At 45.1% G+C, this 14205-nt stretch overlaps 1 protein-coding gene across 1 annotated transcript in view; it reads right to left on the bottom strand.

Annotated features, from left to right (window-relative positions):
* Positions 1-14205, bottom strand: part of LOC126474851 (transient receptor potential-gamma protein-like) — a 528586-nt gene that overhangs the window by 422252 nt on the left and 92129 nt on the right. The window contains exon 4 of the mRNA XM_050102331.1: positions 755-925. Within this exon, the coding sequence (XP_049958288.1) occupies positions 755-925 (171 nt within the window). The remainder of the gene's footprint in view (positions 1-754; positions 926-14205) is intronic.

Below are 14205 nucleotides of genomic sequence, written 5' to 3'. Positions count from 1 at the left end.
TCACAACGCCGGGGGACCGTAGACCTCAGTATGTGAAATAAATTTCAACTTGACACCCGTACCCACTCGAGAGGAAAAGGTGTCCTAGCAGACAGCCACACAGACGGACTGACTACTAAGTGATCCTATTAGGTTTTCCGTTTTTGGCAACTGAGGTACGCAACCGTAAAAATCATGTAGTTCAAAAAACAAATCAGCGAATACAGAACACGATACCAGAAAGATCTCATATCCAATGAGGAAGAAATATTTAAATCCATTTACACGACGATGAACCGAGACGAAACCGCACACTTGCCAACGGAATTACTGAATTCGCTTCACGTTCCCCTTACATTATCGCAAAAAACCTTCTAGACGATTCCACAGAGGGGAAATACTATCCAGAAAGGAAAAGGACAGTTCATGCCCCTAATTCCACTCATTTCAACTAACTTACCATCAAGTTTCAAAAGTTTCCAATAACTGAAAGGGCAGTGTTAATGTTGTGAAGTGAATTTAAAAGAGCCGTTTTTCTCTCACGGACAATATATGTTGCGTGTTCCTGTGTAGCACAAACGCCAAATTTATTCGTGTTCGTAATTCGAGTTGTTTATAAGAGTATACTACTACATTGCATAAGTTAGATGCTACGAAAATGAGGTGGTTAAGTGCTCACTTTTTTCCAATACAGAAAACAAACGGAGAAAAGACTGAGTGAAGTGAGTCCTTTTTATGTTAAGCCATGCGAGATGAGAGCGGGCGAGCAGCTTACCTTCTTCTGTCGCAGCTTGATGGCCAGCTTGAGGCGGTTGAGGTGCATGCGCTCGCCGTGCTCGAAGGCTGGGCCCGTGGGGTCGTGGTTGAGCAGCACCTCCAGCTCGTAGCTGCTGCGCGTGTGGTCCAGCAGCGCCGTCGCGAAGTCCTGGCACTGCTTGCGCAGCTCCTGCCGGCACAGCGGGGCCTCTAGCCACTTCATCTTATACACTACCGGCCATTAAAATCGCTACACCAACAAGAAATGCAGGTGGTAAACGGGTATTCATTGGACAAATATATTATACTAGAACTGACACGTCATTGCATTTTCACGCAGTTTGGGTGCATAGATCCTGAGAAATCAGTACCCAGAGCAACCACCTCTGGCGGTGATAACAGCCTTGATACGCCTGGGCATTCAGTCAAACAGAGCTTGGATGGCGTGTACAGCTACAGCTGACCATGCAGCTTCAACACGATACCACAGTTCATCGAGAGTAGTCTGGCGTATTGTGACGAGTCAGTTGCTCGGCCACCATTGACCAGACGTTTTCATTTGGTGACAGATCTGGAGAATGTGCTGGCCTGGCCAGCAGTCGAACATTTTCTGTATCCAGAAAGGCCCGTACAGGACCTGCAAAATGCGGTCCTGCATTATCCTGCCGAAATATAGGGTTTCGCAGGGATCGAATGAACGGTAGAGCCACGGGTTATAACACATCTGAAATGTAACGTCCACTGTTCAATGTGCCGTCAGTGCCAACAAGAGGTGACCGAGACGTATAACCAATGGCACCCCATACCATCACGCCGGGTGATACGCCAGTATGGCAATGACGAATACACGCTTCCAATGTGCGTTCACCGCTATGTCGCCATCCACGGATGCGACCATCATGATGCTTTAAACAGAACCAGGATTCATCCGAAAAAATGACGTTTTGCCATTCGTGCACCCAGGTTGGTCGTTGAGTACACCATCGCAGACGCCCCTGTCTGTGATGCAGCGTGAAGGGTAACCGCAGCCATGGTCTCCGTGCTGATGGTCCATCCTGCTGCAAACGTCGTCGAACTGTTCGTGCAGATGGTTGTTGTCTTGAAAACGTCCCCATCTGTTGACCCAGGGATCGAGACGTGGCTGCTCGATCCGTTACAGCCATGCGGATAAGATGCCTGTCATCTCGAATGCTAGTGATACGAGGCCGTTGGAATCCAGCACGGCGTTCCGTATTACTCTCCTGAACCCACCTATTCCATATTCTGCTAACAGTCGTTGGTTCTCGACCAACGCGAGCAGCAATGTCGCGATACGATAAACCACAATGGCGATAGGATACAATCCGACCTTTATCAAAGTCGGAAACGTGATGGTACGCATTTATCCTCCTTACACGAGGCATCACAACAACGTTTCACCAAGAAAAGCCGCTCAACTGCTGTTTGTGTATGAGAAATCGGTTGGAAACTGTCCTCATGTCAGCACGTTGTAGGTGTCGTCACCGGCGCCAACCGTGTGAATGCTCTGAAAAGCTAATCATTTGCATTTCACAGCATCTTTTTCGTGTCGGTTAAATTTCTCGTCTATAGCACTTCATCTTCGTGGTGTAGCAATTTTAATGGCCAGTAGTGTATTTCCTTCAGCAGTATTATGCACTTGGGTAGAAAAACGATGCCAACCGAACACCGAGAGCACAAAAATGCGCTGCATAAGGCTGGAGCAGCCGAAATAGAGGCTTAGCGGCGGGAGAGCGCCACCTGGCCGTATCGGGAAATTATGGAGGTAGGAAGCACTGAACTTCATGTCTAGTGGCAATAAACTGGAAACTACGTCTTTGGTGGCAGTAAACAGGACTGCATATTTCGTGCCAATAAAGTGGAAACTGCATGTCTGGCGGCAAGAACCTGGAAACTACACGTCCGCTCACATGAAATTGAAAACTGCGTCTCTGGAGACACTGAATTAGAAACTCTGTATCTGGTGACAGGAAACTGGAATCTACATGTCTGGTAGCAATGAACTGGTAACTACATATCGCTGGCAGGACACTGGAAACCAATATCTGATGCCAATAAATAGGAAACAGCATTTTTGGCGTCAGGACATTGTAAAATCCGTGGCTGGTAGCTGGAAACTGGAAGCTACATGCCTGGTGACAGAAAACTGGAAATTCATGTTTTGTGGAAGAAACTGGAAACTCCCTATGTGGTGCTGAGGAACTGGAAACAGCACATGTGGTGGTTGCAAAATGGGAGCTTCATTTCTGATGGCAGGAAACTGAAAAAACATCATATGTGGAGACAAGGAACCGGAAACCGCACTTTCTAATGAAATTCGTAATAAATAAACCATCACAATTTGAGGAAATTATTGGTGTGGGGGTAACAACACTCTCGAAGAAGTGACCTTTGGTACTGATCACTAAGGCTGCCGATGGCTGAGAAATAACTTCAGTAGCAAGCCACAAAAGTCTTTCTGCTTTTGGCCAATAACATAAAATGTCTGAAAGAGAGAAAGGCAATTTTAAGTCCCATTTAAAATAGCTTCTTCTAAGCCACTCATATTCTGTGAACGATTTTTTAAAATTCTTCTAAGAATAAAGATATTAGTCTTTAGTATTGCTCACGTAATAAATGATATATTCAACTTTTTTCACGCGTCTTAACTTATGCTTACGAATTTTGAATATTAATGGAATTCGTAAAAGGGGCGATCAGAACTGTACAGAGAGACAAGAAAGAAAGGATGCTACTCCTGACTCTAATGGAACGTAGAACTACTGAAACTCGAGTACGACGGAAGTTAGTAACGTAATACCGCAGGTTAAGAAAGCGAAATGGAAATTTGCAGGCATGGGTGACAAAATGATGGGAGGTGTACGAGGGCGGCCGACGAGTGGAGCCTGGAAGGGGCGGGGACAGGGAGAGGGAGGGAGGGAGGGGGAGGGAGGGAGGGAGGGGGGAAGGGGGAGGGGGGGAGGTAGGGAGTGGGGGGGAGGGAGGGAGGGAGGAGGAGAGTGAGTGGGCGACGAGGGCCGCTTCATTTTGCGGACTCTGCAGCAACGCACGAGCCCTCCATTCTCCACAAATTACTGCTCGACTTGAAGAATTTGTATCTGACTGAAATAGCTGCATGTTATTGTAGTTGTTATTGTATTAAAAATTAAAAAATAAACAAGTGCCGCAGTTCTCTTGTTCTTAACAGTCGGCTCAAAATCGCTCAGTCTGCAATGCCGAAATGCGCAGCGTCAGAGTGTCTGTGACGGTGATCTTCCGCTAGGTAACTGATTAGGCCACTGCAACAGGTGGCGTCGTCATCCTACACACAAGCCGACGGCAGCTGCTGCGACGGAAAACGGGCGTAACCAGAAGCACGACGAGTACGGCCTGGCAGTGGGAGGGACGGTTCAGTGGGGCTCCCGTCTGAACACAACACGGAGAAGGCGAGACAGTCCCACACAGATGGCTAGCGCAGCTTGCTCGAATGGCGCGTACGGAGTCCGGCATCAGTTTCACTTCAGGTACTTGTCGATACGCTACGGACATCGATAATCTAGTCTGACTTTGACAAATAGGCACTACGGTTCATAACATAGCAAACATCGTTTCATAGTGAACAAGATGCAGGTATGTCTGGTCTCGCTTCAAAGTTTTTTTCTGACATTATCTGCTTGGGACTGACAAAACAGTGATTAATTTGTTGTTTTAAGTTATTATGCCTGTTCAAGAGGGTGCAAAATATTTAAAATTTTCCACTCTGACTACGTTCCGTACGCCTAGCGAAATGGGGCATTATTGGTTCTTCCATCTTATCCACATTAATCATAATCCTCATTTCCACCTCTCACTTTGCGTTGTCTTATGCCTGTTCTGACGCTGAATTTGTGGGACAGTGCCCCTGGTATTTCCTTGGCTTTTGTTTCCACTGTACGCACCTTCAACAAGTTCCTTACTTCGTGTGGCAAGCTCCCTCAGGATGTTGCACACACTTAATGTGTTCACGAGAAGAAATGAACCATTCGACATTGGGCATTTATACTCGGACTTTGTAAAAGCGTACGGGCGCGTTTTCTTCGACCCAGCCCTCCCCTTTCCGAAGTGAAACACATTAAAGGAACGTTACAACAGATAACTATTCCGCGAAGTAAACTGTCTGGGACTGAGATACGAAAACTAATTGACGAGCGCAGTGTTCTTATAATCTGTTATACTATAGAAATAATAGGCTCCCACAATTATCTGCAGATGTTTGTGATTAAAATAGGAAATTCACTGCGACTAAGGTGGCACAGCTGTGTGACAAGCACATGATGACAGTAGCAGGTGCGGCGCCGCAAGTATCGACCACTGCAGAGCTGTATCGCGAGGCTGGGAGGAAGCCGCGCCTCCCGCAGTTCCGAGTCGCCACCGCCGCGCCTCTGCCCTGAGGTAGCGGCTACAGAGGCCAGGGTCGGACACTGCCCACTCGCAGCAAGTAGTAACGACGTCGTGCTGCCTACTCGCCGTGACGCAGCCCGTGTCAACCGTAGGGCAGTGAAGACACTTCCGCCCAAGCCTCAGCCGTATCAGAACTGCGACGAGTGTCTACGAACTTGTGTTTTCTAGTGACTGTAGGGTAGCCACGGTACACCCGTTCTGAACTATCAGTTCTCCACTCAGTAATTGTGGCTCATTTAGTGCGTTCTGAGCCGGAAGTCCACGTTTGCAATTTCATAGCTACAGCCGAGCCAGGCGAGCAGAGACAAGTTTTATTGTATTTAATAAGACACTACTTATCCGGACTGTTCTAATTAACTGTATTATTACTAGCCACGTTATTGTCCATGTAACTGGACACAACAGACGTGAAGTACGCGCCGACCAAATGGATGTAGTAAGCACATACGCGTAGCATTCTCATCCCATCGTACTTCACGCCGATAAACTCGTGGAGACAGCTCTGTATGAACTAGGTGTGTATCTCCTTGTGGCAACAGATGCGAGTGCGAAATCCTCTCTGTGGCACGGTAGACAGACTGACGAACGAGGTGAGATACCAGAGGACGCAGTACAGGAACTAGAGACCTCCTACTTTTTTCTTTCTTTTTTTTTAAGTCTAGATGGCCAGCCGAGTACATTAGAGTATGGTCTCTTAAATATCGATAGTTGACACATACTACATTATCAATAGCATTTTTAAAATCTGTAAGTATGTCGAATAACTATCGACAGTTTCGTACAGCTATTTCAAATGAAAAGTAACTTTATAAGAATTTCTTATTCTTTTAAATAGCCGGCCGAAGTGGCCGTGCGGTTAAAGGCGCTGCAGTCTGGAACCGCAAGACCGCTACGGTCGCAGGTTCGAATCCTGCCTCGGGCATGGATGTTTGTGATGTCCTTAGGTTAGTTAGGTTTAACTAGTTCTAAGTTCTAGGGGACTAATGACCTCAGCAGTTGAGTCCCATAGTGCTCAGAGCCATTTTTTCTTTTAAATAATACAGGACATACAAATTTTGTTTTATAAAAAGTAAGATATTTTACAACTGTCCTTCAGTATTTTGATCAAATACAAAATTACAAGATACACAATCTTTGTTTTATAAAAAGTAAGGTACTAAATACTTTCTTTAGTCCCGTCCCTCATTCATTATTTCTCCTGTCTTGGGGAAAACTCTCTCATCAGAAAGTGAAGTCTCTGGACAGCACAAATATTTAGTGTGGCCGTTACATACAATGTACTTTTAGATTTTGCTCGTTATTCTAATACGCAGGCCTGCTAGTCTATTACAGGTTTTTCTAAATACTGACATACTACAATTGTGGAATCCTCGACTAGTGTCACGTTATCGACGTTACGCTGTTCCTAATACGGCAAAAAAGAAAGAAAGAAAGAGAGAGAGAGAGAGAGAGAGAGAGTGAGAGAGAGATCATCCGATTTCAAACTGGTATACGTATCAGGAGACGTGTTAGAACTGCTCATGGGTGCATCTGTTTCAGATATTATTTCTTTGTGTTGATGCGATGATTACAGTATACTCTTTCTGAAGTAATTGTGCAGCGTTGTCTTGCTCTTGAAATGCCCTGGAACCAAGCATTTTAAACCTAGAATCTAATTATGTCCCAAGCATATTAAAAGACCGTGTGTTAAATGGTTCCAGTCTTCGACTGACTGATTTAATCAAGGAAACCAGAACACTTAGTGCCCCATTAATTGTTAAACTGCTTTCAAAGTCTGACAACTTTGCAAAAGAAACGGAATAAGAGATATAATTATGGAGCAGTGAGGTCTGACTCCCCTGAAATTGTTGTTGTTGCTACTTGAAAAGGTTCAAAAGATTTATTATCTGTTGCACAGCTCAGTAATTTTCTACTGTGAAGGAAGGTGTTGCTTTTGAACTTTCATTCGTAGCAATCGCAAGCTCACTTGGTACTTCCAGAATTCTTTTGAGCATGGAGTTTGAGCAGTTCCATCGAGTCAGCACCTCTTGTATCAGTTGCAGTTCTTTTTGTCTGCTCTTTTTTGAGCATTGCCCTGTTTGTTATTGGTTAGTATAGAGTTATGAAAGAAAGTCACAGTAGCTTTCATTTCCCATAAAATTTTGGTCTCGTACTATTTAGGTGGTACAGTGGGCAAAACACGCTGAATGTGGAATCTTTAAGATTCCAGCAGTTGTTTACATAGCTGCAGCGTTGTCTGTAACCACTACTACTGGCTTATCACAAATATTATATTCTAGTAAGATCTGATTGATTACCCGAAAAATGTAATGTTAAATGCCAATACGTCGGAAAATTGGCATATTATTCCCAAAAAAATTCTTTCTTTCAATGTCTTATTCTCTGAAAAATTACTTTGATATATAAAAAATAAGTCTTTTAAAAATGGGGCTAATATAGTATTTGTCGATGTCAATTTGAGCTTCAGCGTCTTAGAAGTACGGGGAAAGCAGGAGGAGGAAGAGGTAGAAAAAGAAGAAGACGAAGAAGAGGGGTGCGGGAGGGAAGTGTTCACTGGTCTGCATGCTTGCTCATGAACTGCAGCAGATATGAAACAAACTGCGCACGGGAGTATCAAGGTTCGGTGAAAGGGCATTCAAGAGACCGCGGGTGGCTTCGGCACTCATTATGTTGTTTCTCATTGAAGATGACACTCAGTACGAAACAATAAGGCGATCATTCTACGGCTGCTACATCGCTGAGGTCGGCAGCACCCGTAATCTTAACGCAGCGGGCATGAAGTACAGGATTTCTTGGGAGTTTCGCTGTTCACTGAGGGAAGCGCTCGGAGCAGCATAAAGAGCACAACAGTAACGAAGGGTAAGGGAAGGTGTGGGGCACCTTCGCCCATCATACCATGTATTCCTGTAACATACCCGGACCGCTCAAAGTTTGCGCTTGAGAGATCTTGAGAGACAGTGTTTCGCCAGCTTCACAATAGTTACGATACAACGGCTTCCTTTACACTATGTTGTCTTCAGTCCTGAGACTGGTTTGATGCAGCTCTCCATGCTACTCTATCCTGTGCAAGCTTCTTCATCTCCCAGTACACACTGCAACCTACATCCTTCTGAATCTGCTTAGTGTATTCATCTCTTGGTCTCCCACTATGATTTTTACTCTCCACGCCGCTCTCCAATACTAAATTGGTGATCCCTTGATGCCTCAAAACATGTCCTACCAACCGATCCCTTCTTCTAGTCAAGTTGTGCCACAAACTTCTCCCCAATTCTATTCAATACCTCCTCATTAGTTATGTGATCTACCCATCTAATCTTCAGCATTTTTCTCAAGCACCACATTTCGGAAACTTCTATTCTCTTCTTGTCCAAACTATTTATCGTCCATGTTTCACTTCCATACATGGCTACACTCCATACAAATGCTTTCAGAAATGACTTCCTCACATTTAAATCTATACTCTATGTTAACAAATTTCTCGTCTCCAGAAACGCATTCCTTGCCATTGCCAGTCTACATTTTATATCCTCTCTACTTCGACCATCATCAGTTACTTTGCTTCCCAAATAGCAAAACTTCGTTACTACTTTAAATGTCTCATTTCCTAATCTAATTCCCTCAGCATCACCCCATTTAATTCGACTACATTCAATTATCCTCGTTTTGCTTTTGTTGATGTTCATCTTATATCCTCCTTTCAAGACACTATCCATTCTGTTCAACTGCTCTTCCAAGTCTTTTGCTGTCTCTGACAGAATTACAATGTCGTCGGCAAACCTCAAAGTTTTTATTTCTTCTCCATGGATTTTAATACCTACTCCGAAGTTTTCTTTTGTTTCATTCACTGCTTGCTCAATATACAGGTTGAATAACATCGGGGAGAGGCTTCAATCCTGTCTCACTCCATTCCCAACCGCTACTTCCCTTTCATGCCCCTCGACTCTTATAACTACCATCTGGTTTCTGTACAAATTGTAAATAGCTTTTCGCTCCCTGTATTGTACCTCTGCGACCTTCAGAATTTGAAAGAGAGTATTCCAGTCAACATTGTCAAAAGCTTTCTCTAAGTCTACAAATGCTAGAAACGTAGGTTTCCCTTTCCTTAACTTTTCTTATATGATAAGTCGTAGGATCAGTATTGCCTCACGTGTTCCAACATTTCTACGGAATCCAAACTGATCTTCCCCGAGGTCGGCTTCTACCAGTTTTTCCATTCGTCTGTACAAAATTCGCGTTAGTATTTTGCAGCCGTCACTTATTAAACTGATAGTTCGGTAATTTTCAAATCTGTCAACACCTGCTTTCTTTGGGATTGGAATTCTTCTTGAAGTGTGAGGGTATCTCGCCTGTCTCATACATCTTGCTCACCAAATGGTAGAGTTTTGTCAGGACGCTCTCCCAAGGCTGTCAGTAGTTCTAATGGAAATGTTGTCTACTCCCGGGGCCTTGTTTCGACTCAGGTCTTTCAGTGCTCTGTCAAACTCTTCACGCAGTATCATATCTTCCATTTCATCTTCATCTACATCCTCTTCCATTTCAATAATATTGCCCTCAAGTACCTCGCCCTTGTATAGACCCTCTATATACTCCTTCCACCTTTCTGCTTTCCCTTCTTTGCTTAGAACTGGGCTTCCATCTGAGCTCTTGATATTCATACAAGTGGTTCTCTTTTCTCCAAAGGTCTCTTTAATTTTCCTGTAGGCAGTATCCATATTACCCCTAGTGAGATAAGCATCTACATCCTTACATTTGTCCTCTGGCCATCCCTGCTTAGCCATTTTGCACTTACTGTCGATCTGATTTTTGAGACGTTTGTATTCCTTTTCGCCAGCTTCATTTACTGAATTTTTATATTTTCTCCTTTCATCAATTAAATTCAATATTTCTTCTGTTACCCAACAATTTCTACTAGACCTCGTCTTTTTACCTATTTGACCCTCGGCTGCCTTCACTACTTCATCCCTCAAAGCTACCCATACTTCTTCTACTGTATTTCTTTCCCCCATTCCTGTCAATTGTTCCCTTATGCTCTACCTGAAACTCTGTACAACCTGTGGTTTAGTCAGTTTATCCGGGTCCCATCTAATTAAATTCCCACCTTTTTGCAGTTTCTTCAGTTTTAATCTACAGTTCATAACCAATAGATTGTGGTCTGAGTCCACATCTGCCCCTGGAAATGTCTTACAATTTAAAACCTGATTCCTAAATCTCTGTCTTACCATTATCTAATCTGTCTGGAACCTGTCAGTATCTCCAGGCTTCTTCCACGTATACAACCTTCTTTTATGATTCGTGAACCAAGTGTTAACTATGATTAAGTTATGCTCTGTGCAAAATTCTACCAGACGGCTTCCTCTTTCATTTCTGACCATATTCAGCTACTACGTTTCCTTCTCTACCTTTTCCTACTACCCAATTCCAGTCACCCATGACTATAAAATTTTCGTCTCCCTTCACTATCTGAATAATTTGTTTTATTTCATCATAAATTTCTTCAATTTCTTCGTCATTTGCAGAACTAGTTGGCATATAAACTTGTACTACTGTAGTAGGCATGGGCTTTGTGTCTATCTTGACCACAATAATGCGTTCACTATGCGGTTTGTAGTAGCTTACCCGCATTCCTATTTTTTTATTCATTATTAAGCCTATCCCTGCATTACCCCTATTTGATTTTGTATTTATAACCCTGTATTCGCCTGACCGAAAGTGTTGTTCCTCCTGCCACCGAACTTCATTTATTTCCACTATATCTAACTTTAACCTACCCATTTCCCTTTTTAAACTTTCTAAGCTATCTGCCCGATCAAGGGATCTGACATTCCACGCTCAGATCCGTAGAACGCCAGTTTTTTTCTCCTGATAACGACGTCCTCTTGAACAGTTCCCGCCCGGAGATCCGAATGGGGGACTATTTTCCCTCCTGAATATTTTACCAAGAGGTTCAAATGGCTCTGAGCACTATGGGACTTAACTTCTAAGGTCATCAGTCCCCCAGAACGTAGAACTACTTAAACCTAACTAACTTAAGGACATCACACACATCCATGCCCGAGGCAGGATTCGAACCTGCAACCGTAGCGGCCGCGCGGTTCCAGACTGTAGCGCCTTTAACCGCTTGGCCACCACGGCCGGCTTTTACCAAGAGGACGCCATCATTTAACCATACAGTAAAGCTGCATGCCCTCGGGAAAAATTACGGATGTAGTTTCCCCTTGCTTTCAGCCGTTCGCAGTACCAGCACAGCAAGACCGTTTTGGTTAGTGTTACAAGGCCAGATCAGTCAATCATCCCGACTCCTGCCCCTGCAACTACTGAAAAGGCTGTTGCCCCTCTTCAGGAACCACACGTTTGTCTGGCCTCTCAACAGATACCCCCCCCCCCCCCCCCCCCCCCCGTTGTGGTTGCACCTACGGTACGGTCATCTGTATCGCTGAGGCACGCAAGCCTCATGGGGGAGGTCCTTTACACTATAACTGAGCGTTATCCATTACCACTGGAAAGACAGCAATACAGTAATTGTAATGCCACGACCAGTGGAGCGTAGCAAACCGGTATGAAAGGCAATACCTACATTATTTAACGTAGCAAATAAACCAGCGCACATGTACCTGAAGGGAGAACCGCAAAGACGCTATAGTGAAACGTTAAAAACCAATAAACCTATTTCGCAGCAGCGAAGAAACCAATTCCACAATTGTTGCTGCATCTACACTCCTGGAAATTGAAATAAGAACAACGTGAATTCATTGTCCCAGGAAGCGGAAACTTTATTGACACATTCCTGGGGTCAGATACATCACATGATCACACTGACAGAAGCACAGGCATATAGACACAGGCAACAGAGCATGCACAATGTCGGCACTAGTACAGTGTATATCCACCTTTCGCAGCAATGCAGGCTGCTATTCTCCCATGGAGACGATCGTAGAGATGCTGGATGTAGTCCTGTGGAACGGCTTGCCATGCCATTTCCACCTGGCGCCTCAGTTGGACCAGCGTTCGTGCTGGACGTGCAGACCGCGTGAGACGACGCTTCATCCAGTCCCAAACATGCTCAATGTGGGACAGATCCGGAGATCTTGCTGGCCAGGGTAGTTGACTTACACCTTCAAGAGCACGTTGGGTGGCACGGGATACATGCGGACGTGCATTGTCCTGTTGGAACAGCAAGTTCCCTTGCCGGTCTAGGAATGGTAGAACGATGGGTTCGATGACGGTTTGGATGTACCGTGCACTATTCAGTGTCCCCTCGACGATCACCAGTGGTGTACGGCCAGTGTATGAGATCGCTCCCCACACCATGATGCCGGGTGTTGGCCCTGTGTGCCTCGGTCGTATGCAGTCCTGATTGTGGCGCTCACCTGCACGGCGCCAAACACGCATACGACCATCATTGGCACCAAGGCAGAAGCGACTCTCATCGCTGAAGACGACACGTCTCCATTCGTCCCTCCATTCACGCCTGTCGCAACACCACTGGAGGCGGGCTGCACGATATTGGGGCGTGAGCGGAAGACGGCCTAACGGTGTTCGGGACCGTAGCCCAGCTTCATGGAGACGGTTGCGAATGGTCCTCGCCGATACCCCAGGAGCAACAGTGTCCCTAATTTGCTGGGAAGTGGCGGTGCGGTCCCCTACGGCACTGCGTAGGATCCTACGGTCTTGGCGTGCATCCGTACGTCGCTGCTGTCCGGTCCCAGGTCGACGGGCACGTGCACCTTCCGCCGACCACTGGCGACAACATCGATGTACTGTGGAGACCTCATGCCCCACGTGTTGAGCAATTCGGCGGTACGTCCACCCGGCCTCCCGCATGCCCACTATACGCCCTCGCTCAAAGTCCGTCAACTGCACATACGGTTCACGTCCACGCTGTCGCGGCATGCTACCAGTGTTAAAGACTGCGATGGAGCTCCGTATGCCACGGCAAACTGGCTGACACTGACGCTGGCGGTGCACAAATGCTGCGCAGCTAGCGCCATTCGATGGCCAACACCGCGGTTCCTGGTGTGTCCGCTGTGCCGTGCGTGTGATCATTGCTTGTACAGTCCTTTCGCAGTGTCCGGAGCAAGTATGGTGGGTCTGACACACCGGTGTCAATGTGTTCTTTTTTCCATTTCCAGGAGTGTAAGTTACAAACGGAAATAATCTACAACATATTCGCGTTTGAAGCAAAAGTAATTACATTTACAAAAATATTTGTGCATCAGAAAGTCGGATAGTCTAAGAATGGTCGAATCATTGGGCTCCATACAAACATTTTTACGTGTCAAGGGAAGTGCTTATGACGGTAAGAACAGACGGCAAAAGAAATACATGCTTCTCGGGCATGAAATGTCTGCTTGTATTTCCTGTTGTCAGCGAAGTAAGCTGCAGTTACTCTCAAATTTAAACATGTTTCTTCATGAACAAACAACAGCTTAAGACACTGAAAGAGTGAATTTCGGATGTTTTTGGATTTATTTCTCGATAGTTCCTGGCCTTTGGTAATGTAGTAATGCATGGAACATGAAAATATAATTATTTCTTTACTTAATGAGAAAAATAAATCGGTGACAAGCGAAAAATACTAATCGTTTCATATCGGCATCATTCGGAACTCTTCGTGGCGAAAGCGTTCTTTGTCTCACTGGTGCCTTCGGCAGCGATTCAACAGTTGTGGCACTGTTTGCGTGAAAAAGTCAGGCAGCAGTAGCCGAGCGCGACAGTCGCAGCAACAGATAAGTCAACCGCTTTTGTGACATTTACGAGTTCCTAACCAGGAGCGAATTTTATTATATCATCTGTCTGCTTTAATACTTTAGTTTCTTGAGTTTCTGCGTGTAAATTTAAAATCTAATAGCCACAGTTCTCGCATTTTAGTTTGTGTCAGAATGTAAGCCGATTTTGTGATATATTACAAGTTCCCTATCAGGGGCAAATTATTTAGTTTCACCTCAGTGCTTCGGTAGTTCGGTTCTTGGATATCTGCGTATTACTAGACATAGTTCGTGCGTCCCCCCATGAACCATGGACCTTGCCGTTGGT

The sequence above is a fragment of the Schistocerca serialis genome, chromosome 4, assembly GCF_023864345.2.
Source record: "Schistocerca serialis cubense isolate TAMUIC-IGC-003099 chromosome 4, iqSchSeri2.2, whole genome shotgun sequence".
Classification (NCBI taxonomy): Eukaryota; Metazoa; Arthropoda; class Insecta; order Orthoptera; family Acrididae; genus Schistocerca; species Schistocerca serialis.
Note: the sequence above shows the minus strand (reverse complement) of the source record. Positions and strands in the feature narration are given on the sequence as shown.